The sequence below is a fragment of the Moschus berezovskii genome, chromosome 20 (genome assembly GCF_049115385.1).
Source record: "Moschus berezovskii isolate FMDL1 chromosome 20, NW_MosBer_1.0, whole genome shotgun sequence".
NCBI lineage: Eukaryota > Metazoa > Chordata > Mammalia > Artiodactyla > Moschidae > Moschus > Moschus berezovskii.
In genome coordinates this window covers 49,657,336-49,684,076 of record NC_142479.1, presented here as the reverse complement: position 1 = coordinate 49,684,076, position 26,741 = coordinate 49,657,336, and the positions used below count along the sequence as shown (strand labels likewise).

The window sequence follows — 26,741 nt, the reverse complement described above, 5'->3', positions numbered from 1 at the left end:
TATGGCAACGCCTAGGAAAAGTGCCTGGCATTTAGCAGGCCCTTCATAAATATACATCGAATAAATTCTAAAACGAGGTAGTTTTTTCCACTCGCAGTTTCTGATTCCTTCCTTCCTCTTACTTGTGTTGCAGGCAGGGGGCAATGGCAGCCTGCCTCCGTGAGTGAGGGTGCAGGAAGGATAAATCACACAGACTTTCGGACAGGAAGGGCACTAAGCGAGTCAACTCCTCACAAAGAAGCTGGAGCCTCAATCCTCCCCCTTGCGCAGGTTTGAGGGTCGCGTTCCTAAATGCGGTAAATGGTCCCCCTCTCTTCCCCTTTCAACGCTTGAAAATAAAATATTCTTTGGACTTGTACACACAACCACACCTAGGAGTTCCAACCGGCCTCAGAACCTACTCTCTCAAAGCGCGGGGTCCGCGCAGGCCCAGTACACACTCTTGCCCGGCGAGCTCCGACCCCCACCCTCTCTGGAGGACTGTGGGTGGACGCTCTTGCAGAGCGCCTCTCGCTGCTCTGGGAGGGGGCGGGCGGAGCCAGCGCCGCCCGGGCCGGGGAAGCGGAGGGTGGGGACACTCTGGCCCGGCTCTCGGTGGTGCAGGAGCGGGAGGGAGCAGCGGCCGCTCTGGTCGGCGGACGTGCTGCCTAGCAGTCCCGGAAGCGAAGGAGCGATGGCGGAGAGTCCGACCGAAGAGGCGGCGACGGCGACAGCAGGCGCCGGGGCGGCGGGCCCTGGGGCAAGCGGCGTTACCGGTGTTGTTGGTGTTAGCGGCAGCGGCGGCGGGTTCGGGCCGCCTTTCCTGCCGGATGTGTGGGCGGCGGCGGCGGCGGCGGGCGGGGCCGGGGGGCCGGGGAGCGGCCTGGCTCCGCTGCCGGGGCTCCCGCCCTCGGCCGCTGCCCACGGGGCCGCGCTCCTTAGCCACTGGGACCCCACACTCAGCTCCGACTGGGACGGCGAGCGAACCGCGCCGCAGTGTCTACTCCGGATCAAGCGGTGAGCCGGGGTTTTTCCTCCCCCAGCCCCGAGCTCCGGGACTCGACCTTCCCCGCGCCCCCACCTTTCCCCACTACCACCCCTCACCCCCGCTGCCTCCGCACTGCCCTCGCGGTGGCCCAACTCCAAGGCCCACGTCTTGCTTACCTGGAGCTTCGGGATCCAAGTCCTCTTTCCCCCCCGCCCCACAAGCACCGAGCCCCTCCAGGTCCGACCCCGCCCCTCAGTAACCTCTCTTGAGCCCTTGGTCTCCAGTCCGGACACCCTCCCCCCACCACCCGACCTCCCGCCCGAAACCCGACCCTTTCGCGCTTCAGTAACAGCGGCTCCCGCCCTCTGCACCACCTTACTCCCCTCTTCCCCACCCCAGGCTTGCTAGATGCTGCCGGGAGGCCCCACCCAGCGGTCCCCTGCGTCGTCTCCTCCCGTGCCCCGTTTGTAATACACACACAGCTTGCTTTGCCCTGAGACTCCAGACCAGCCTGGCTTTTCTTCCCGGCCTCCTCAAACCCCCTCCTCGGAGTCCCCTCCCCAAGTCTAGGTCTCTTCCCCCGTATGCCCGCAGCCTTCCCTTGAACCACTTTTCTAGAATCCCAAAACTGCTCTCACACCTGTTCCAGGAACTCAAGCTTCCTTCACACTCCTCCCCCACCCCTAGTCTCACTTTGGCTTGTAATATCCCACTCAAGACTTTGTTTTCTGTAGTCTTTCCCCTGAGTCATGTGGTTTACTTTCTGAAGCCAATATACCCAATTCAAATATAGGGACAAAGGTCCAGGTCCCTTCTGTGCTTATTTCTTGGATGACTGGTCTTAGATCATATCATTTAATAGATAATGTTTTTGCGAAATTGCTTAGCGTATAGTACCTATCACAGAGGAAAAGGGAATGCTTTTTAGCTACTGTCAATCCTGAAACCTGTTTGCTGACAACCAGATTCTCTCCCCATGCCCCCATCACAGTCACCCTCATCTAGGTAATCACATTCCCCACATTCCAAGTTCCTTCAGATGTTTCTACCTACAAATTGTTCTGAAAATTAAACAGCATACTGTGTGTAAAGTACCTGGCCCAGTGCCTGACACAGTTTGCCAACTCCATCGAGGTTGCCACCACTAACTTAAATTCAGCACTCCTCAACTCTTGTACCCCTTTGGCCATTTTCAGCCTTCCAGTCCTAACATACCTCTCAGTGTTGCCAATACTTCTTTCCCTTTACTCTGTTGCTTATTTGCACTTTTAATGTCCCTATGTCTCCTCAGTTCAGTTCAGTCCAGTCACTCACTCATGTCCTGACTCTTTGCGACCCCATAGACTGCAGCACGCCAGGTTTCCCTGTCTGTCACCAACTCCAGGAGCTTGCTCAAACTCATTTCCATAGCAAGTCCCTAAACTTTCCAACTAGGACATACTTCTGTAGACCCTTGCTCACAACTGACCCATTCTAGTTGATGAGCTATGACCTAGAAGTTTTCTCATCTTATATAGTAATGGTTACGTGTCCTCTTCCACATGTGCGATTCTCAGCAATTTCACAGGATCCCTTCCCCATCCTGAAGACATTTGTACCCTATTAGTCTCCTGGGCAAGAAGGCCATTATTGCTTCGTGTTAGCTCACTTGCTTCATATAATCCACATGCCAACAAAGGTCTACTTGTGGTTTATAGAATTAGATTTTTAATGGATGTGATTAAGCCTTCCTAGTAACTGAAAAGTCTTCATTTAGCATTCAGGAGTAGTACCTGGGAATCTCGGAGGTGGGGAGTGAATGAAGTGCCATGTGGGAGGAAGTGAGAGTAAATGGGATGTGGCTTTTCCAGGGTGACATCTGATGCCATTGTGATCTCTGATTCCTCCTGCCCCCCCCACTACCCTCCTCCTCAGGAAACAATGCCCCTTTGATGATAATTTGCTCTCTGCTTGCCTGACAAGTACTCCCTCAGCTGAGATTTCTCAGCCAACAAGACAGTGCAAACATTTGTGGTACCAAGCACCACCTTCTCGAACCCTGGCCTCACTGAGGTGACAACAGTTGTCCTGCACAAGGGATTCCCCTTTTTTCCTCCTCTCCCTCACTCCCTTCCCACTTCCTCTTGGTGTTATACAGGGATATCATGTCCATTTATAAGGAGCCTCCTCCAGGAATGTTCGTTGTACCTGATACTGTTGACATGACAAAGGTATGTACCTTGGTGGGGTTTGGGGAAATTGGGGCCATAAAGTTGGAAGAGCCTAAAAGAGATTATCCAGTTCACATCTTTGATTACATAGATGAATAAATCAAAACTGCAAGAGAATAAGTGGCTTGCCCAAGGTCACACAGTCAGGTGGAGCAGAGCCTTGAACAGGTTGTTTTTGGGGTGCCAAAGGATTCTAGTTGGCTTAGAAAAGCCCAGTTTATGCCCGTTGTCCAAGCCTAACTATTAATAGGGCTCTCTTTCACTCTCAGAAATGCTCCAGTTTGGGTGATAAATTATATGGACATCCTACTGTACTATCCAAATTTTCCCCTGTCCTGCCATTCTTGACCTTTAAGTGTGGTGCTATAAATCAGATGAAAAGATGGTTGGGGATGGGGCAAGCTTGAGTGAACAGTGTTTGTGGTTGCAGGGCCTTGTTTAGGCTCCTGTCCTTACTGATCCTTTTGAATATCCCTTCCACCCCAAAGACCATTTCTGTCTTGTCCACACACAAGCACAGAGAAAGCTTAAATTCTTCTGGCATAGTTACCTAGACTTCTCTGTCACTGATTACTCTACCTTAGAGATGAATTTTCACTTAAACTGATATTAGGAAGAAATTGGATTTCTTGTTTAAATGAAAATGCCTCATAGTATCATGTTTCTTACAGTAAAAATTCAGATTTGGTGTTTTTTTTGTGTGTCTCTTTTGTTTTAAATAGGTTTCCCTTTAGATTGAGATTTTCCTTTTTATGTGGTTGGAAATTTTTTCCTGGGACGTCTTGTCCTTAGTCAAGTATCAGTGTTATATACTAGTCCCTGGGATCCCAGAGTTGATGTCATGTTGATACCATTTGAGCTTGTTATTCCAAAGAACTGAAGGCTAAAAGATAACAAAGGATGCCACCAGGACAAGGTGGGGACTATAGATGGAGGCATTGGATTGCAGGTTCTTTTCCCTCTTGCTGTTTAAATTCTGAGCAGACTTAAGTGCCTCGGAGCCTTTGCAGATGAAGAAATATAACTGAGTCAGTTAAGGTTTTCCTCCCTTGGAGAAGAGAAATTTGTTTGATAATCACAGCCGGAGGAAGAGAATTCAGGTCTAAGTGCTGATTTTTATTATTATTATTACTTAACCTATGGTGTTGGGGAAAGTTCTGGGGATAGTCTGTGGCTCCGAGTGGACCCTGAGTTTCCCCGTTTTTCTTTGTATCTTTCACACAGCTGGATGCTGCCTGAGCCACATCCTCTACAGTACGTTTGATCCTCTACAGAGGAAACAGATACCATAGGCCCCCATCACAGACCTCAGCTCTGTCCTGTGATTGGCACTGTTGTCGTGGCCTCCAATCCCTTTCCTCTTTTCTGTTCATCTACCCCCACTTTGTGCTACATAACTGGAGGGTGGAGTTGCATCGTGCACATGTTTAACCTAGGCAAATCCAAATATTCGTACTCAGTTTAAAAAAAAAGTATTGATTTCTTAAAATTAAACATTGCTAGCATAATATTTTACAGGTGTGTGTTATATTTTGCACGTTGGTGTTCTATTCATTTGTTATATAAAATGCTGATCAGGAAAGTCCAAACGGAAAACATGCTTTAAGGAACACTCAAGGGTGATTTTTGGCTAGATCCAGTGTTCACCCTGGGCTCTAGAATGTAACCCCTGAGTAAGATGCCACTCCACTCACTGTAGTAGGGTTTCTTAAAATTCTAAAAATATTTATTAGTGTGAGTGAGCACAGGCCATTGATTCTGCATGGTGAGGATATGGAATATGGATTCAGATGAAGGTCCTGCTTCTGGTGTGGGTAGCAAGTGGAAGTCAGGAGGGTTTGGGATGGGACATCACCTCACAATTTTGAGATGGGGTTTTATTTTGCAGATTCATGCATTGATCACAGGCCCATTTGACACTCCTTATGAAGGGGGTTTCTTCCTGTTCGTGTTTCGGTGTCCGCCCGACTATCCCATCCACCCACCTCGGGTCAAACTGATGACAACGGGCAATAACACAGTGAGGTTTAACCCCAACTTCTACCGCAATGGGAAAGTCTGCTTGAGTATTCTAGGGTAAGAGGAGACTCCTAAGTGGCCAAGTTGGTTGTCAGCAAATACTACTCTAGGCCAGCCTTTATCAACCAGGGTTTCTCATCTGATCACAGAACATGGAAAATAATTGGAATGACTGTTTCCTCAATTCTTCCCCGGATGGTACTTGATTAGTATCATTCTAGATGCACAAAACAGAATTTGTGATGTACAGTGGATGCCTTAGTGAAGTGGTTCACCCCGAGCAGCAGTAGCACCTGGGAATTTATAGCCACACAGGATCTGGGCCCCACCCTAGACTTACTGTCTCAAAAGCTCAGGGTAGGGCCAGCAGTGTGTCTTCCAGGTTCTCCAGGTGATTCTGGTGCAGACTGTTGGAGAACCACTACTTTAGGGCATCAGGGCTTAATTCTTTCCTGAGCAGGTTGAGAAAGGCTGCAGATCCTGTGCCATTCAAGGGTGTGAATGTCTTATTTCTGAGTTTCGCATGATTGGCTTTGGAGGAAGTGGTGGTGGTGATGATTATTTTAACAACTGAATGAAAAATGTCAGATTGGAAATCATATCAGATACGAAACAAATTTCAAGTACGTTTTTGTTTCTAGGTGATGCCAAGATTTTGCTTCATGTAGTTCTCATCCATTCCCTTTTAACCACCTTTGGGGGTTAAAAATTCAGAAAGAAAATATCTTCTAGCATATTCTGGATTGGTCTTTTTAGTGTGATCTGAATTACCCTGAGTCAGAGAACAAGTAAAAACTGAAGTTAAGAAAGTTGCCCAGACTGATGATACTGTTCTCTTTCTTCCTGTCCAGTCCAATACTTTTAAGGTTTGTAGGGAAAAGGTAGCTGAAACAAACTTCTCCTTATCCCTGTTGCTCTCAGATGTTCCATGATTGTGGCAATGAGAAAGTCCTTTAAAGGAGATTGTCTTTAAAGAAGTCCTTTATCTCATTAGGGTAGAGAATTGTCTGTGCTGGAAAAATGGTGATATGTGTGTCCCATAGTGGTAAGGAGATTTAGTTGCTTCTGTATGGAAGCTGTTCTTGAACATGTTTTTGTATTAAGTTTTCCTTCATTAGGCCAGTATAAAACTATTTTGAGTAAACATTAGCTCACAGTAGAAACAGGGGAAGTAAGACGGTGTGGAGTAAAAGTGACACAAGTATTGGGTGGAAAGGAAAAGAAGCTACTCTGAATTTGAACATTTGCCGTCAAGAATCAGAGGAGAATATTCCCGTGCATACTTAGTTGTCTATTCACTTTTATCACCGTCACTCCTTTCCTCCTTAACTATAAAAAATATTGGGCTGATTTACATTGAAAGTTTACCCTGTTGACTTCAGTTCCCACATACTAGAAGCTTCAAAGAGTGTGATGTCTAGGGTTCCTGGGGGAGCAAAGCTGAGAAGAGAAACTGAGAGGCACTGAAGAGTGAGCTCTGAGGAAGTTGTTATTCCTCATCACTTACTGGCCTTTTCTCAAGACTAGCAGGGAGAAGGAAGTAGCCAGTTAACTTGAACAAGCCAGTACTGTTTTAGGTTATGTTCAGCTTCCAGCTCAGGTGCCATCTCTTCTATTAATTGAGCTAAAACATAAATGTCTTTATGTCCAAGCTTCCCTCCTCCTCCCAACATTCCATCAGATTTATGAAAGAGTAGTAATTTTGGTGTTTCTCTGTTGTTGAAGATGTTATTCATGTATTATTTTCAAATCCTCCACGCTCTGGGAATGCCCTTTATTTCCTTTCTGTCCTTTGTCAGAGTTATGTAGTCTTCAGAGAATTTGACAATCTTTGAGGGCTTGATAGAGACTGGATCCCCAGTCGTCAGTCCCACCACATGGCCTCTAACCAGATGACTTCACTCCCTTCTCTGCCTCTGTGCTCAACTTCTCTCCTCTCTGACTCCATCACCACCCATAAATAGCAAGCCCTTTGAGATCCATAGAGGTGAACATTTAGACTGTCTTTGGAGTTGTTTTCTTACCTTATTTCTTTCATTTTGATGAAGGGAACCTCCCCGGTCTACTGTTTCTCTCCTAGCCCTGAGAAAATCCCTTCAAAGTTACCATGCTTGCTTTACCCTCTTTTGTGCCACTTGATAAGAGGATTAGTCAGTTGACTGATTTCTGGTGAATGAGAGGAGATGGAGGCTGGGAAATTCCAGAGAATTCATAGTGAAGGAGAAAGTGAGTCACTTACGATGGTGCTGCCAGGCCCCAGGGTACTTGTACACTGGTCTTTCTGTGTGGCCTTTCCCGTCTCTCTCTGCCTCACATGCTTCCCTCCCCTCTGCTGTGTTTTGCAGTACGTGGACCGGCCCTGCCTGGAGCCCAGCCCAGAGCATCTCTTCTGTGCTCATCTCCATCCAATCCCTGATGACCGAGAACCCCTATCACAACGAACCTGGCTTTGAGCAGGTAAGGTCAGGTGGGCCCAGCTCTGCAGTGTAGAATATTGAATATAGGGTTTTAAAAGATCTGAAAGATCTGCTTGAGGGTTTTTGTTTTGTTTTTGACCTGGCTCAGTCCAGTGTACTAAAACTTGTCAGTGTTGGAACTAGCATGTGTGTGCCTTAATAATAACATTTTTTTTCTTACTAAATTACATTATCAAGTTATTTCCATTGACTTGGATTAATCTACCTTGTGGAAGTCAGTGGAGTCATTTGGAAATTGATTTCCACGTCTTGTTTGGAAGGTTGCAGCCAGTAGGTTCTTCTGTATGCCTCCATTCTCCAGTATCCCTTTAAGTTGCTCCCAAGAGACTGCTACTGAGCCAGACTTTCTTCTGGAGTCCTGAAGTACTGTTACCTACAGAGCCAAAGGAACAGTTGTTGGCTAGGGCAAGAATATTTTAGTCAGTGCTGCCAAAGAAAAGGTGGAGGAAACTCATGTTTGACTTCTCATTTCATCCTCATACTATCTCTGCAAAATAAATGTTATCCCTGTTTTCAGCTGAGGTAATTGTGACTCAGAGAAGTTAGTTAACTTTCACAAGGATGCACAGATCAGGATATAGTCCCAGGAGCCCGAAGTTTTACATTGTTCCAGAGACCCTCCCAGGGTTACTCGTGAGCACAGGAAAAGAATTGCACTGATATCTCAAAGGATAATAATTCAGTTTAGGTGATTAAAACAGCTTAATTCATTTTGGAACTATTTGAGATAACATTAGTGTTGATGATTCCTCTGCAGACCTAAACAAAGGGAAATACCCTCTAAAAATGAACAAAAATTATTCCCTAAGCCATCCTTTCAAACATATAGTGAATGCAGTTTCAGGAGTAGTAGAAATGGAAATGGACCCCATTGGCTAGCCAAGGAGCTTATTGTTTGGAAATTCAAGCCATGAATGCTAAGTCGCTTCAGTCATGTCCAACTCTTTGCAACCTGGTGGACTGTAGCCTGCCAGACTCCTCTGTTCATGGGATTCTCCAGGCAAGACTGAAGTGGGTTGCTGTGCCCTCCTCCAGGGGATCTTCCCAACCTACAGATCAAACCTGCATCTCTCATTTCTCCTGCATTGGCAGGCAGGTTCTTTACCACTAGCGCCACTAGGAAGCCCATGTCACTTTCAAGACACGTGACTTTTATTCTTAAGTCTACCAAACATTCTTGGTTCACCGAACCCTCTTGTCTTGGTGGTTTTTCAATTTCCCAGGCAGAAAGAAATGCCAGACTCTTCCTTTGTTAAGTAGTTAGGTCCAGATCACTTACTTCCTTCTCAGATGACTACACTGACTTTATAATAGGATGAGTACACCTACTGAGTGTCACACAACTTTTAAAATCATGGAATCAGATCAGAGCCACCACCCTTATTTCTGTTCCTTGCAGTTTATCAAAGTAGAGACTGAAAATCCAGCTTCACAAAAACAGTATGTCATCAACAGGAATGTAATCCAGGTCAATATTAAAACTGAACTGCTACCTCAAGGTAATAGCATGGAGTTTTCACAAGTGTTGAATACTCTTGTTTTCCTCAAAAAGTTTACAGTATCCCACATTGCCCTTGTGATTCTGCTCAGCTGCACATTGGGAACTGAGATGGTAGGCTGAAAGCACGTTTACCTTTCCTGTTCATTTTATGTTTTGATCAGGGCCGAGGCTCTTATTGATAGATGGTGATAGGAGAGGGCAACAAGGGAAGGGTTAAAGGTTGGGACACCATGCTCTCACATTTTCATATCAGCTCTCTAAACCAAGTTTGGAGTTTTTCTTTTGAAAATTTCGAGTTCTACATCTGATAGATAATAGTTGATTCAATGATGGTGGCACCAACAGGCATGTAAAGGAGTTAACCAGGAAGCATCCTGCTATCTGTAGGTTTTTCAGGTTGAGACTCCTAGCATCATTTATAACTTTTTGTCCCACCATTATTCTTACATATGGTTATTTCCCACTTAATCCTTTCTGCAAGGCTGTTCATTTCAAGCTTAGGGCAATTTGATGCATCTGGTTTGCTGCTTGTAGTCAAATGATCCATAGCAGAGGATGGGTGTTGGTATGCTTGGGGAGAGGTGAGCGGTCTCAAGTCCTTAGTTGCTCTTCGTGTCTGCCATGTAGTGGGAAAGGTATCCTCATAGTTAATTTGCTTGGCTCATATACCGTATACTAATCTAAAGTCTCTTCCCATTCGGTTTTCTTTTTACTTGAATTTTATACTTGGATACTGTGCTATCTGTCACATTATAGGAGAGACATCCAGGAGACAGCAAAAATTATAATGAATGTATTCGGCATGAGACCATCAGAGTGGCAGTCTGTGATATGATGGAAGGAAAGTGTCCCTGCCCTGAACCATTAAGGTATGTGTAAAGAGAGCCCACTTGATACTTGGTATTCCTTTTGGAGATTTAGCTTGTTTGTACCTTTAGGGCAAAGTCCAGTGTTGGGCACCAGAGGGAGATAAAAAGGAAAGATGTGGTTCATGCCTTTAAAGAGCAAGTGACCAAAGGGTTATCTAAGAGGAAGTTCAGAGAGCCTCTCAGTTTTGGGAGAATGCCAGGCCTGATGGGAAAGATGTAGTCTATGCCCTCAGGGAGCCCTTGATTGATGAGAACCTGGACAAGGTAAAGGTCTATGACTGTACACAGCCAAATGAGGTGTAGAGCACTTCATAATAAACCCATTTCTTAGTGTCTGCTTCTAGGTGTTACAACTAGGTGAACAAAGAGTTAATGAAACAAGCTTTTCTAAGATTTAAAGGGGCTACTTTTCTTTTTTTTAAGTTGATACAGGGTTCATGTACAATGTGTCAGGTGTATCTGGGAGAATTTTGAATAAGGTTTGGAATTAGGGATGGCCTCTGGAAAACGATTGAGCAAGTCATGAGTTGAAGTTGGGGTTCAGGTGATCAGTATTAACAGTCACTCCCATTTTAAAATCCTTAAAATCTAAGGGAAATAAACCATGGGCAGTCAGTGGTTACTTTCTCTATTTTCCATTCAAAGATCTTCGTAGGAAACCAAATCTGGTCATGGGAACTCTAGCTGCTTAATTTGGCATTAAAGTTAGATGGTGAAGCGGTGGTACCTTACTCTCTTGTGCCTAACTTAAACTTCTCTGCTTGTTTTCCAGAGGGGTGATGGAGAAGTCCTTCCTGGAGTATTATGACTTCTATGAGGTGGCCTGCAAAGATCGCCTGCACCTTCAAGGCCAGACTATGCAGGTAACAACAGAGCCTCTGCTGCTAGCTCCAGAGACCTTACAACAGACCATTTAAACCCCCCCACAAGGATGACGTCCACATCTGTCATAGCATTCAGAACCAAAAGGAACCTAATGCATTTGAGTCACTGAAACCCAAAGAGAGTGAAGCCATCTGGGGTTAGTTCTTGGTTCCTAGCATAAAATAGGTGCTCATGAGTAGAATCTGAATCATTCTACTTTCTATCCTGGAACTCCTTCCAATCTTGGTCAGCAGTCCATTCAAACTAAGAATATCAGCCTTCTCAGAATTTAGGGATTAGAGAGTCAATTATTGGGATTTCATCCCTGTTCAGAGGGGTGCCAAGAGAAAGAATGCTTAGGGAAACATTGAGTGTGCAGTTACTATTGTTGAAAGATTCCTGTTACAAGGATGGTAACCAGTTGTTCATTCTCTACCAGAAATGTGCTTCTGCTTCCAGTAAGAATGCAGAATTCAGGTTTGTTTAAATGAAGAGGTTCTTATTAAACTAAATTGTAAATAGACTCAAATATAAGCAATAGATTGAGAATCCTCCTGTCCTGAAGGACCAGTCCTGTGTCTTTTGGACCCTTTACTTGCTATTGAAAAGTGGTGACTTGGCTAAGTGACTAAGATGTCATCAGGTTTTTTCCAGTTCTTTTTGGTCTGTTTCCACACACCCAACACCACGAGCCATGGGAGTAAATGTCCTGTTTCCTCAGGTGCTCCTCAGAGATGGTAGTTTCCCTATATTTCTTCAAGGACTTCCTCTCTACCTGCCCCATTTAAACTCAGAAGACAGGGCAAGTTCAAGGTTGACTTGTTCCCTGAAACTTTTCTAAGAGTACATTGAGGACGCTACATGCTGTAGCTTGTTCCCCATCAGGAATTCTCTTTGCTGGTGTCTAGCAGTATTTCTCGGAGAAGGCAATGGCAAGCCACTCCAGTACTATTGCCTAGAAAATCCCATGGATGGAGGAGCCTGGTAGGCTGCAGTCCGTGGGGTCGCTAAGGGTCGGACACGACTGAGCGACTTCACTTTCACTTTTCACTTTCCACTTTCACACATTGGAGAAGGAAATGGCAACCCACTCCAGTGTTCTTGCCTGGAGAATCCCAGGGACAGGGGAGCCTGGTGGGCTTCCGTCTATGGGGTCACACAGAGTCAGACACGACTGAAGTGACTTAGCAGCAGCAGCAGCAGTATTTCTAATACTCAGTCTGTGAAGGAAAAACAATTTCTGATGAGGGAAGGGCAGAAAAATCAGCATCTGGGGAAGAGGAGAGTGGGTCGAAATGGAGCCAGTGATGAAAGGAAGATTTGAGAAATTGACAGCTCCAGAGTAAGTGTGAAGTTCAGCCTCTGGGGACTATAACCCTCACACGTGGAAAGTGCAAGCTGTAGTCTCGAGACTGTGCTTTACATCCACTGGCCCTGATTATGAGGGTGATGTGTGTGCAGAAGTGTGACAGGAGATTATGTGGGAGAAGCAGACATTATGTGAGGGAGGCTCATGTACTTTTTTGTAACTGCAAAGGAAAGAGGTCTCCACTTGTGTAAACCGTGGCCCAAGTTATGTTGTTGCCATAATCCCTATTTAGCATTTTTAATTCCTTTTTTATGGAATTAATTTATATTTATATTTTTATATATTTATATTATAATTTATATATATTTATATTCCTTTTATTCCTCCACCCCACCCATAGTTATTTTTGATACTTTAAGGACAGTTATCCCCTTTCCACATGATGTTCAGTGATCTTTGATCTCAAATGACGAGGACTGGCTGCTGCTGCTGCTAAGTTGCTTTAGTCGTGTCCAACTCTGTGCGACCCCAAAAATGGCAGCCCACCAGGCTCTGCTGTCCCTGGGATTCTCCAGGCAAGAACACTGGAGTGGGTTGCCATTTCCTTCTCCAATGTGTGAAAGTGGAAAGTGAAAAGCGAAAGTGAAGTCGCGCAGTTGTGTCAAACACTTCACAACCCCATGGACTGCAGCCTACCAGGCTTCTCCGTCCATGGGATTCTCCAGGTAAGGGTACTGGAGTGGGGTGCCATTTCCTTCTCTGGACAAGGACTGGAGTGATGCCCAAAAATCTGGACAGGAATGTGGTGACTGATCCCTGGGGAGGAGGGCAGGTGCTTATCCAGAAGTCAGAATTCCTGAGTTCTCCGTGATCTTAGAAAAGTAAATTTCCCTTTTGAGTATAGGGAATGAAGGACAGTTTTTCCCTTGTATATTTTGTATGAAAGTGAAGTGTTAGTCACTCAGTCATGTCTGATTCTTTGCGACCCCCATGGACTGTAGCCCACCAGGCTTTTCTGTCCATGGGATTTCCCAAACAAGAATACTGGAGTGGGTTGCAATTTCCTTCTCCAGGGGATCTTCCGACCCAGAGAGCGAACCTAGGTCTCCTGCATTACAGGTGGACTCTACCATCTAAGCCACAGAGAACCTCTCATAGTTTGTATGAGGTTAATTGAAAACATCACCATACTTGATTCCAGTCCTTGTCTTGAATTTCTCTTCCGTCTCTCCCTGTTAATGTGTCCCCCTTTTGCATGTTGACTTGCTTTTGGGGAATACAAGCACATTTTAATGTTAGCTCAAGCCAGACCTGTCTGATTGTTGAACGTGCCACAGTATTCTTAAACAAGGATGATGTCTGCTATTGGGAATCTCTGTACTATGCCTTCCTCTGTCCCCATGCTCAGTAGTTGAGCGTGTACTTCATGTGGGCCTAAAGCTGTCTCTAGGGTGAGCCACCCAGACTTGAATCTTCCTTCCCGATTGTCTCCTTTCCCCCACAGGACCCTTTTGGAGAGAAACGGGGCCACTTTGACTACCAGTCCCTCTTGATGCGCCTGGGACTGATTCGTCAGAAAGTGCTGGAGAGGCTCCATAATGAGAACGCCGAAATGGACTCTGATAGCAGCTCATCTGGGACAGAGACAGACCTGCATGGGAGCCTGAGGGTTTAGACCCTGCTCCCCTCTCCCCTCCCCCAACTCGAGAGTCCCAGCAAAGTCCCTTTCCCCCACCCCAGGGATGGAGAGGCACTGTGTATCTCCCTCCAAATGTGACGTCATCCTGCAAGATGGCAAGAACCAAGCAAGCTCGGATCCCAGGGTGTGGGAGAGGGGAGGCTGTTTCTGATCTGCCCTCCTTGGCTTTCGAGCATCTGGGACTGTGTTCATCCCAAATCAGGGGCCAAGGTACCTATGCAGAAGCACCTAGGGCGAGGGCCTCTGGCAAAAAAAAAAACAAAACCAACACACCTCTCCACAGGGCCAGCTCCTTAGGGACAGGTGGGAGACGGAAATCGAAATTCCTAGAGGGAGTGTTCCCAAAAGATTTATGGGGATATCTGGAAGGGAGCTTGGGGTGGGGGGCTGTCTGTGACACTTCAGCAGTCTGGGTGGTTGTCTGTCTGTCTGTCTGCAGTCTTGAAGCAGGGCTCCCCAGTGCCCTTTTCCTCCCTGCCTCTACCCCCATTATTTCCCATGGGCCAGCGTAAAAAGTTTTTCCTAATTTATAGTCACTGTTCTAGACAGACCAAAGAGAAGGAACAGTGGTGGAGTCTAGGCTGCTGATGAGTAAGCTTTACCTAGCACCTGAGCACCTTTCTCCTCTGTCCCCCATCCCCTCACCCATTTTAGATTTAAGACAGAAGGTAAATGTGACTGGGACTGAACCAAGGTCGTGGTAAAGCCTTCACAGGCACCATAAGAAGCTGAAAATGCCATTTGTTCCCACAATCACTGATTCAAAAATTCCCCAGCACAAGCAGCTGCTATGTGTATGGGGTTAGAGCCACTACATAGAATAGTCTCTTTAACAGATTTTTCATAAATACTAGTCACAGCTAGGGTATTTCTCCTGGGGGTGGGATACAAAGAGGAGGCTGATGCTAGTCCTATTGTATTTTGTTTGGCTGTCCTTGTGTATTTTCACTTCAGCCTGTAGTCCCACCTCCTCACTTCAAAGCCCAGGGAGTTGTGGGAACTAGGGTAGCCAGTGGCAAAGGGGACGGGGGCTGGGACTCTGAGACTGCTCCCCTCTACCCCACTGCACCTCCATCTGCTGTCACTGACTGATGGATGTTTCCCTGGCTGTGTTGTTTCTCTTATCTGTATTTAGCTGCAGTGATCCTTCAGCTGGTTGGCTCAGAAAAATGTGCTTTAGGTGCCCTATGATACTGGGCATCAAGGGAACCCATCCTTCCCTGTTTTGATGTGTTCTCCTGTACTTTCCAGATTCTTACTGTTAGGGCTCCCAGTGGGCTAATAGTGAGCCACATGACACAGGGTCTCAGTCAGTATCCAGCCACATGTAAAGGGGAGGATAATGGTAATTCGTACCTGCTCTGCCCGCTGCTAGGGAGGCCTCTGCCTTGTGGATCATGGGACCTCCCAGGGGTGGGAGGGTGGGCACAAAGGAGAATGTCCTACTTGGGAGGGCAGGAAGAAAAACTGGACAGTAAGTGGGCTTAGGGGATGGAGGTTTAGCTTTGTACCTAAAGGCTGGGTCTCTTCACAAGGAGACTCAAAAAGGGACCCTGCTTCCAATTTCCCCTCTTCCATTCCCAGAGCTAGGGCTTAGAAGAATGCCCTTGGTCTGTTGGTCCAGTGTTGTCTGTCATCCATTTAAGTGTTCCCACTTTCAAGTGACAATCCTCCTTGGCCCTGCCATGGGCAGAACGTGTCTGGCATACCAGCCTGACTTTTATGCCCTAAATCTTGAGGAAATATATGCACAGGAGTCAAAGAGATGTCTTTATATCTGACTGTACATAAATGAATTTTTTTTTTTTCCTTTTTGGTGCAATAAAGTTTGTTTTGGCAGAAGGAGGAAGCGCCTGTGGGTGTGGGCGGGTTTGTGTAAAAGGAAAAATGTGATCATTTTGACAGCCAAACCTTTCACCTAGGCCTGAAACTGTCAGATAAAGATAGTGCTCGTTGGAAGCCAGAAACTTGGGTTACATGATGTGGTGTGGAAGCAGGACTGCTAGTGACAAGAGTTCCCACCCATCAGAAGTACAGTCCCTTTTTTTGAGGCTGTAACTTTGGCAGTCAAGGAGGGGAATGCCATCTTGGTCTCAGTTGCTTCCAAAGAAATACCTATTCAGGAAGTGAACATGTCCTAAAGGACAGGCAGAGCTAGAGATAGGCTCAGATTATATATCCCCTTGGTAAGGGAAAGGTGTGTCAATATGGATATTCCAAACCATTGGGTTTTAGTTTTCTGATAGCAAACCAGCCCTTGGGAGTTTAGAATTAAAGACCATGAAGATCTCCTCTATTTGCTATAGAAGGCTCTTGCTTTCTGGTACAGAGGCTTCTCTTGGTTGACCATCTGTATAGGAAGAAACTAAATACAAAATCTATTAACCTGTGCCATGCAAAGCTAAAGGCAAGTGTGGGCTCTGGGGTTAGTTGGCCCTGGGCTCTAACTTGAGCTCTGCTTACGGTGGTGGGTGGCCCCTGTCAATTCAGATTCCTCACCTGAAAGGTTAGGGCACCTCTTTGACAGTTACCATTGTGAAGACTATATAAAAGGTTTGTAAAACTGGGTGTCTCATGGGTGTTCAATAAATGAGTCTCACCAGTAAGGCTAGAGGGACCTGGTGATCAGGGGAAGTCAGTAAGGAATTTGAGAAATACTGCATCCACTATTAGGTTGATTCCCCTCAAATTCCATTTTCTTTCCTCTAACCACCATTTAACATTGACCTGTATTTCCTTCACACTCACAGCCGAGTCTGCGGCCATAAGCTGAAACCTCTACAGAGAAGGCTGGAAGAGACTGAAAGTGAATATTTATTGGCCTATTAGGGTCTGCTCATTTGAGATAAGGAACATCTTAAGAGGAAGGGGTTGGAATTAACAGAGACTAGAATTTATGTCTCAGGGCTACAGAGACTAGACTGTCTTAGCCAGGAGACAAGACAGCCTTCATTCTAGGCCTGGCTCTACCATGACCTTGTAGCAGATGACCCGTGCAAGGCATTTTATACGTGCTCGCTGTTTGCTGTTACTCAGGTTATCCTTAGTGGATAAACAAGGTTTTCTCCAATAAAAATGCAATGTGAAGGCACTTTAAAAAAATAATAAAGTAATGAATGAAGAATATTGGGGGAAGAAAAAAACTTGGAATTTTTGGGGGTCTTTTTGGTTTTTTTAAACAAAGTTATGCAGGTTTTATTCGCCACCAGCTCCTCCCTCTTCTCCCTGCCTGTTGCTGTGCCCACTTCACTCCCAGTCAGGGAAGCGCTTCTCTGGCCTCCTCCGCTGTAATCTCCTGGGAGTAGAGGTCAGTGAAGAGAGCTGGCAGCCAGTAGTGGGCCTCCCCGGGGGCCTGCAGGTCCAGCCAAGCCAGCCCTTCCTTCAGCAGGTGTTCCTGGTGGAAATAGGAAAAAGTCAGTTGAGAAAAGGGAGTTTCCACAAAGTAGGGTATATAATCCTCAAACCTATCTTGGCTTCAGTAGGGTTTTCAAACTAAATCTACAAGAGCGCCTTCACATATTCACAAAGCCAAACTGGAATGATGTGTTTAACCTAGATCTTTGCCCGCTGTGTGAGAACTACCACCAAGTTGCTTCATCTGTGCTGCTGGCAAAGAGGACCATGACAAAGGGGGATGTTGTGGAAGGAAGGTAAGGCCACAATGGCCTTGAGTAAATCACTAACACCATTCCCTAAAACAAAATGGCGATCACTAACTTTCAGTTAACTTACTGGGTAACAGACAGCTACAAGACAGGGAAACCTTTTTGGAGAAGTTAATGGAAAGTGTGCATTAGAATGGACTCATAGTTCCCGTAACTGGAAATATGCTCCAGATGGGCTGACTTGACCTAATATTATTAAACAAATGTTTATGTCATCCCTACACAGATGAGGTTGTCTTTAGTTTAACTGCCCGGGGAAGGATACTGAAAGTCAGGGCTCCTACATGTTCATGCTACTCTCTCTTCACATTAGTCTCATCAGTACCAGGAAACTTGTATATATAAAACTATATATAAATGTACTAATTATAGAAATGTATTATCATTAGTTAATAATCCCCTTCAGTCTATATCCACTGTTAATTTCAGCCAAACCACATTAACCATCTGAACAGGCTCTACAGTTCATGAGAGAGGGTGTTGGTGACTCCCCAGTGGCAGTGGCAGGCTGGTTGTACCTGTGTGCCAGTGTTCGAAGCCCCTTCCTTTGTGAGTTCTACCTCTCTGTGCCATCTGCAGAGAAACACTGGGATTACTTCTATGTGGTAGCAACAGCCTCCAAGGCAAGAAGTTAGCAGAAAGAAGCTGCAGCCCTTGCCTGAGTGGTACCTGTCTACCCACCTCCTTCCATCTGGGGCCCATCTTTTCTCAGCCATTCCAAAAGTCACGTACCAGCACTTGCCGCGCTCGCTCCGTCTCCCATTTAAGACTGGCCTTGATATCACTGACAGTCACATAGCCATTTTTCTGAAGGAAGGAATGGGGAGTGAGTTAAATCTGTGCTTTCCCTTAGAATCCAGCATCTGCCCAGGGACAAGTAATTTATCCAGACAGGAGATGGACCTGTCCTTGGATAAAGCCTAAGGGAGCACAGAAAAGAATGTTTAGAGGTCCCGGCAGAGAGTAAGAAGTGACTTTCAGGACGACAGAGGTAGGCAGACTGAGGTGCTCAGTCTTAAGTAGAATCCCTGGTACTAAATATTAATGTAGACTTTTATCAGAAAACTCAAGAGTATGGCAAAGATTCATAATGATTAACTGATAGGAAGGAATGATGATCATCAAAACTGATCATAATCTAAAATTAAGAATTCAGCCCTTGTCTAGCCTCACCCAAACCATTCCCCAACCCAGAAAAGCCCCCTCCCTTGTTCAGTTCTAGTCTACATTAGAGCACTGAGAAAACTGTCTTCCCTAAACGCATGGTAAGGATCTGAAGGAAGAACATATAGCTTACTGAGGAACAGGAGGATGGCAGAAAAGATTAAAAATATTTTTCAAAGAATCCATAAAGTAGTTTTACAAAGACATCAAAAAAATCTGTTCACCAAGGATATTCACTTAGTTGTCTGCACGTCTGTCTACTACTCCACTAGAATGTAAGCTCTTTGAGAGCAGGAACTATGTGGTACCCATCTTTATTTGCCCCTACAGCCTGGCCCAGTGCTTTGCACTGTAGCTGCTCAATAAACATCTGCTAAATAAGTACAGGTCTGAGCAGTGCATCCGTTAGACAGTTTCAGCAAAAGGCATGAGTGATGGTGGGGAGATCAGAAAATACCTTCCTAGACTGCCATGCACACACACTCATACACACACACACACACTCTCAGAAGGCACACCAGTACCTCTGCCAGCTGTAGCACCACAGTGTGATCCATATTGAGCTCAGCAGGAACAGACTGAATGAGGTAAGTGTCACCCACAGGGATGATGCCGAAGCCAGTGCCGAGTGCCTTTAGTTTCTTGATGGCCCTGATCAGGTCGTCTCTGAGGTGAGGAAGAGCAGCGTAAAGATCCCTGGCAGACCAGACCTAGCAACAATGCAGTTTCAGCTCTGCCCTAGGCAGGATACCCTGATGGAAGACTCACAAGTCTGCACAACATTTAACTACATCGGTAAAAAGGCAGGGTTAAAGTGCACCAAATAGTGCCTGGACGTTCAAGGGAGATGGTAGAGGAGTCTGGCTTTCCATTCAGCAAGCCATTCCAACGCCAGAGGTAAAAAACATGCTCCCAGGAGCCCATCAGGAAATGTGAATAAGCAAGCTGAACTTAATAGGGAGTAGTGTGAACGATGGCAAAATACAGAATGCTTATCCATTTGAAAGGGGGCAACCCAGCTGATTACTGCTATTTGGAAATTCAGACCCAGTAGTGTTAGATTTTCTGATTTCTTAGTTGACAATTAACTGAAATTAGAGAAGAAAACCCATGTCTGAAAACGTGCAGACCACATATGCAGTCTACATACTGATTTGCTTTCTTCACCTTTTCTCAAATTGGAGTCATGCATAAAGGCTAGTGAACCAGAGCAACTTAGACCCCATCTCCTGAGCTCAGCTCCTTTCCCCAGCCTTTCTCAGTGCCTGCTCTAATCTCGTTGACCACAAATAACATCAAGAGTATACATGGCCTCAAGTACGTTTAAAAAAAATGTGTGTGTATATATACACATTCACATATTTATGTAAGCTTAGAAGGAAATCTATCAAAATGTTTAATAGTTATAATCTCTGAGACAACAATGGGTGGTTTGGTTTTTTATATCTCTTTTCAGTTTTCTAAAATATTTCTTCTGAGTATAAAGAGGAATAAAAAAGATTTCTAAACTAGCCTAGACCTACAAACAGTAAGGAGAAAAGATTTCCACCTGATTTTTAAAGACCTTTCTATACTCCAAGAGGTTGGAAAATAAAACCTACTGGCTGACATCCTGGGCGAATTTGCCCCTTCCTTTTAACACCTGTTGATGCAGTTCCTCCAAAGTTATCAGACCTATTGGAGAGGGGGGACAGAAAGCAGTTGAAGGATTACCTTTATGACTTTAAAAAAAAAAAAAAGCATCATATCTGAAAAACTATAAATGTTCTCTTGATACCAAGGCTGTGTCTACAGTCAATGATTTCTAACTGGTTTTAATTAAGACCTTTCAGTACGCTTATTAAGATGACACCACTGGATGACCATTTTGAAGGTCACATTTTGGGGAGCACAGACTCAGTTGGCATCACCACACCTTGGAGAAGCAGAACAGGCCTAATGAGAAAATCATAACCCAGACATATCATCTATCAGGGGAAAGGCCTATTTTCTACCTCCCTATATGTTCCATAACAACTAGAAGCTAAGCTTTCCTTACCAAAGACCTTTGGAGAATAGAGAGCATCATTCATGTTTACCGTTGGCCCTGGAGACCAGCCATGAATTCAACTGCATGAAGCACTAATGTGCTTCTCAGGACCAAACAGCTTCTCAAGACCTTACTGGCCTGCAGACTGCCGGACAGGAAAGATCATTTTTCAAAGTCCAGTCCACAGGAAGCCCAGTCCACAGGACTCCATTCAGCCACCCTCACCTCCATTCCGGTGCTTCAGGGCCAGGCACACTTCAATAATCTGGACACCCAGCTCGTAATAGAAGTCTCCCACGCCTAGCATCTCAGACCAAAATCCTTTTCCAGCTAAAAGACAGAAAAACAAAAACTAGGTTATTCATTAGTTACAACTTTTTCTTTCAAAGCTAGATTAAAACATCTACTCTATGGGAAGTCTTCTCTGCCCAGTGTTAAGCCCTTCTGGACTCAGGATGCTCAACACAATCTGACTCTTGGTTATTCCTACTAAACAACAGGTTCAAAAAGTTTTAAAGGTAAGCAATCTAAAAAGCAGTTCTATTTGGCTGCTCTCTGGCTCAGGATATAGAGTGAAATATAATGGGACATATGGTCTAGACAAAGCTAAGAGAATAAGCAGACCTGGCATTCGAAAATCCACTGTAGATATTTTATTGAGTAAAAAATGCAGGTTATAAAGTAGTAATTACAGCATAATCCCATATATCTTTAAAAAATGGTTTATAAATATGATAAGGTGTCTAGAAAGTAAATTTACCTTAACCATACTTTATCTCTGCAATAACGGGCAGGGTCAAAAGACTTCTACTTTCTCGTTTTCTTTTATTTTCTTTGTTGACTGACTGAAACACATACCACTTTTATCAAAACTAAATATTTTTTTAATAAAGGGAAAAACCAGTCATAAAAAAATTTCAGAGCACGTCATTCCAGGGAAGATCATGTACACTGTCCACTCAGCCTGCACTCCAACCTCTCCATCATTTCCATCAAACTGGACATTCAGTTATCCTGCTAGGTACTCCCTATAGATAACATCCTTTGGATCTCCCTATAAGCCTTTACAGATGTTCCAGCAATAGTGATGACAACTAGGTGAGCTCTGTCCCTTAGCAACCCTAGAACACTACCCCTATGGATTCCTTACAGGCCAGAGGATCCACTCCAATAGTGGCACACATGTCTTGAAACTGCACCCGGAACTCAGGATTCTTCCGGATCTCCTGCTTGTGTTTGCTGGCAAATTCTTCCAGGTTGGTCTTGAACATGTCCAACTGCTTTGACATCTGCAAGATGAACAAGGGGAAGGTTAGGGGCAACCCAACCAAGTGATAACTAAATGCCAAGAGTAGGCCCCTGGGCCAGTGGCATGGCAGAGGCTGAAATAACCGTTCCCTTCCTTTTTTTTTCCTGCCTCTCCTTCACAGTTCTGCTATAACAGAAACAAGATGCTGTAATGTTGCTTCAATTCTAAAATACAGATTTTTTTCCCCTACGTGTTTCTGTTCTAAAGTCAGTATGCATCTAACAATTTTTCCTTTCCCATTCTTTCTTTTTTAAAAATTTTATTTACTCATTCATTCACTTTCTTCGAGTTTTATTGAGATAAAATTTACTTACAGCACTGTATATATGGCATTATACGGCATAATTATCTGACTCACATACATCATGAAATGATCACAGTTAAGTTTAGTGAACATCGATCATCTCATACAGATACAAAATTAAAGAAATAGAAAAAAAATGTTTCTCTTTGTGATAAGAACTCTTAGGATTTACTCTCTTAACAACTCTTATTATATAACACGTTGTAAGTGCTTTTCTTTCCCCAGGGTTGGTGGGGAGGGATGTTATTAAACTGAAGGACCTACAAACGAGGACCTATTGTATAGCATAAGGAACTCTACTCATTATTCTGTAATGACCTATATGGGAAAACAATCTGAAAAAGAATAGATATATGTGTAACTGACTCAACATGCTGTACATTTGAAATGAACAGAACATTGTAAATCAACTATATTTCAATATAAAATTATTTTTAAAAATCTAATTAATTGAAGATGCACCTAATAATCAATTTTGCAGCATTCACACAGTGGGAAATCTTCAGCAACTGATAGAAAAGCTAGATAGGAGAGTAAGCAAGCCTGGCATGAATCAGGTGTGTTGTTGAATCTTTGGGTCAAGGACCTCCTTGAGGATAACCCTGGATAAAGAATCTCTGAGAAAGGGTTTTGAGTCTACAGTCTACCACATTACATTCTAAAGCTACATTCTTTTTAGCTTCAGGGGATGTTCTAATTTCCTATTTGCATTACTCCTTCTCTTTCCCTAATTAACAAAGCCTATCTTCAACACACCAAGAATAACCACTCCTGGCCCAGCATCTCCTCATTTTCTCCTATTAAAAATTTGTATATTATTACAGTCACCATTTCCAGTTGATTCCTGCATGTTATCTCCCTCTATGAGTGGGACGTTTAGAAGAGCACAGCCTGTGTCTACCTTTCCTCAGTTCAAGGGCCCCATTTACCTGCCTCACTGCCTCCTTTTCTTCACCAGGAAAAATAAATGAGTACACCAGAGGGCATGTACAGAAAAGGAAATACTAGAGAAGGAAACTGCAGGAACCACACCCTTGTCACTGTCACATACTTCTGGCACGCACCTAGATGTGATGGTGGTGGGTGCCAGAGGTTAGGCAATATTTCCATGTAATTCTTTGGCATTTAAAGTAAAAACTCAAAAGACCCAAATCAAAGATGCACCTAATAATCAATTTTGAAGCATTCACACAGTAGGAAATCTTCAGCCACTTACATGGCTTAAGTTTTCTACCACTTACTTACCAAGTGAAATCTTCTACCACTTCTATCTATGTAACCTTGGATAAAGCACTTAACACCTCAGTGCCCTCAATTCTAAACTGCAAAGAACAGAGTTCTTTCTTGTTAGAACTGTCAAGAGGAATGAACAAGACAGTGTACCTAAAGAAAATGGGCATATGCCTGGGATGCTGAAAATAGGTAATCATTCAAAGATGTCCGCTATCATTGTTATTAGCCAGTCACCTAAATGATCTGAGCAGCACAGAAATCAGGATTTGCCAAATACCCTATTTTTGGTTGATCCAAACAATCTGGTATATATCAGAGGGGTCCTGCCCTGCCTTGTGGGATCTCTCTTGCTACCTGGAGCCCTCCAACCTACTCACCTGGGCCAGCTGGTCCTCAGCCAAGACAGTCCCTCGCTCCTTGTACTTGGCCTGTCAGGCAAAGAGACCAGGATGAGTTGAGAGAATAGATGCTGGGGGCTCCCACTTGTATCGCCTCCGCAGAAGTACGAAAAGAGGAGGGTCTCGGCAAATGGTTTCTCTTAGGGAGAGGAGGGAACAGACGACTCCCTTGTAATCAAATTGGGGGGCGTGGGGGGAAGTACTGATTGTTCTGGGATGGTGACATTCCAATCCACCGGAAGCTGGAAAAACTCAGCTCCCCGGCATCCGAGAAGCCTGCGTCAAATTCTTTCGGGAGGCTATTTGAGGGTATAGAGCTCTGCTCTGAGAGATTTGTCTCTCGCGAGTCAGGGGTGGCTGTGGGCCCGCCTTCTTCCCCTCACCTCGGCAAGCTTCTTCTTGGCGATGGCGCCAGCTCCCACCCCACGACGGTGCATCCCCGCCGTGGCCCGCGGGCCGCCCCGCTGCCGGGACCCCGGGTTTCCACGTCCCGGGATCCGCCACCGGTTCCCCGACGCGGAAGCGCGTGTTGTACGTCATCTTCGCGCGACGGAAGTTACGTCCAGACTTCCGGTTGCGGGGCTGAAATCGCCCTCCGCTAGGGGCCCAGCGGCCCCGCCTCTTGCGCCGGGAAGGAGCTGCGAAACTGTGGCCGGGTGTTTCCACCCACGTGTACTCCTCGGATCCTCTTAACTTCCTGTGACCGTCCTCAGCTACTACCCCAGCTTCCAAGTGGAGGTCCGCCACAGCTCATTGGCTGTCTGCTGAGTGCCAAACGCTGAGTTGAACACCAAGGATTCCATATCAAGCGTACAGCAATCCATTCTATGCTAATAGGGTTTACCTTTTGGAATCACTCAGAGCTTCTGACTGGGGAAGGCCTTATAGTTAAGAACTTGGACTCTGAAATTAGTTTACCTAGATTCATAGCTTCCACTACATATGATCCAGTTGTTGTTTAGTGTCTTAAGTCCTGTGCTACTCTTAAGACCCCATGGACCATAACCGGCCAGCCTCCTCTGTCCAAGGGATTTACTGGAGTGGGTTGCCATTTTCTTCTCCAGGGGAATCTTCCCCACCCAGAGATGTCTCTTGCATTGGCAAGCGGATTCTTTATCGCTGAGCCGCCAGGGAACTTCAGGCAAATACCTTAATCACTTGTGTTCCATCCGCAGTTGTGAAAGAGCAATACCTACTCATGAAGATATGAGAAATAAGCCAGAAAATATATAACGAAACATTTAGTACAATGCTCGGCACATGAATATCAGCCGTGTTTGTTATTCATCAGGTCTGTGATAGAATCGGTTTTCTGTGTGTTTAGAAAGTTCCATAGGTGATTTCCAAGGGCTTCCCTTGTGGCTCAGATGGTAAAGAATTTGCCTGCAACGCAGGAGACCTGAGTTTGATCCCTGTGTCAGGAAGATCCCCTGGAGAAGGGAATTGCTACCCACTCCAGTATGCTTGCCTGGAAAATCTCATAGACGAGCCTGGCGGGCTACAGTTCTTGAGGTTGCAGAGGGAGATAGGACTAAGTGACAACACTTTGACTTTTCTTTTTTTTTTTTTTAATTAGATGGTTTCTATAACATTATTGAGTCTTGCAAAGGAGGAGCCAGTGGAGGTTTCTTAAGTCAGAGAGCAGTAATAAATTTTGTTACAGGAAAATTAGTGGCAACCTAGACTTAATTTTTGAGTCAGTTGTAGCAGTCCGAAGAAGAAATGGTAAGGGGGGAACTAAGATGGTGGCAGTAAGGATAGAGAGAATGGGACAAATTAAGGACATATTAAGGTGGGATGGTAAAACTGATGAGACAGGGGCAGTGAGTGAAAGTCGCTCAGTCATGTCCGATCTTTGACCCCACGGGCTATACAGTCTGTGGAATTCTCCAAGCCAGAATACTGGAGTGGGTAGCTGTTCCCTTCTCCAGGGGATCTTCGCAACCCAGGATTGAATCCAGGTCTCCCGCATTGCAGGCAGATTCTTTACCAGCTGAGCCACCAGGGAAGCCCAGGAATACTAGAGTGGGTAGCCTATCCCTTCTCCAGCAGATCTTCATAACCCAGGAATCAAACCGGGGTCTCCCACATTGCAGGCAGATTCTTTACCAGCTGAGCTACCAGGGAAACCTGAGATGGGGGCAGAGTGCGTGGGAAAACTTAGCAGGATGTTCAACTTCCTGGCTTAGGCAACAGGGTGGTGCCAGTCAGAGAGGTAGAACAGACTACAAGATGAAGTTGAGGAAATAACTGAGTAGTTTTGAAAATGCTGAAATTGAGGTTTGTGTGACATCACAGGAGAGATGGCCGATTGTCATTCAGATGTACTGGTTTGAAGTTCTGTGGAAAGATACCGGCTGGGCTTCAGGTCAAGGCAAAACCAGGAATGTGACTAATGTTACCAGAGTGTTTTCAAGTAAAAGGATAAAAAGAGGACATGAGGGACTTCCTTGGTGGTCCAGTGGTTAGGAATCCATCTTGCAAACAGGAGGATGCAGGTTCCATCCCTGGTCAGGAACTGAGATCCTAGAAGCTGCAGAGCAACTAAACCTCTGCACTGAAACAAAAGAAGCCCATGGTGCCACAATGAAGACCCAGCGCAGCAAAAAAAAAAAAAGAATGGGAGCAGGGACTTCCCTGGCTGTCCAGTGGTTAAGACCCTGTGCTCCCAATTCAGGGGACACAGATCGGGGAACTAAGATTGTGCAGGCCACGTGGCACAGC

At 45.2% G+C, this 26,741-nt stretch overlaps 2 protein-coding genes across 2 annotated transcripts; one reads left to right on the top strand and one right to left on the bottom strand.

Annotated features, from left to right (window-relative positions):
- Nucleotides 1-552: 552 nt before the first annotated feature.
- UBE2Z (ubiquitin conjugating enzyme E2 Z) lies at nucleotides 553-15,757 on the top strand. Its single transcript, XM_055407617.2, has 7 exons — nucleotides 553-996; nucleotides 3,105-3,177; nucleotides 5,066-5,253; nucleotides 7,542-7,653; nucleotides 9,931-10,043; nucleotides 10,816-10,906; nucleotides 13,721-15,757. Exons 1-7 carry the CDS (start codon nucleotides 674-676, stop codon nucleotides 13,889-13,891), a joined length of 1,071 nt encoding a protein of 356 aa, XP_055263592.1. The 5' UTR covers nucleotides 553-673; the 3' UTR covers nucleotides 13,892-15,757.
- Nucleotides 15,758-16,713: 956 nt separating this feature from the next.
- SNF8 (SNF8 subunit of ESCRT-II) lies at nucleotides 16,714-24,552 on the bottom strand. The gene is made up of 8 exons (XM_055407618.2): nucleotides 24,401-24,552; nucleotides 23,997-24,047; nucleotides 21,924-22,062; nucleotides 20,999-21,103; nucleotides 20,346-20,418; nucleotides 19,269-19,410; nucleotides 18,313-18,387; nucleotides 16,714-17,309 (listed from the first exon to the last, which is right to left on the bottom strand). The coding sequence occupies exons 1-8, from the start codon at nucleotides 24,452-24,454 to the stop codon at nucleotides 17,172-17,174; spliced, it is 777 nt and encodes a 258-aa protein (XP_055263593.1). The 5' UTR covers nucleotides 24,455-24,552; the 3' UTR covers nucleotides 16,714-17,171.
- Nucleotides 24,553-26,741: the final 2,189 nt, after the last annotated feature.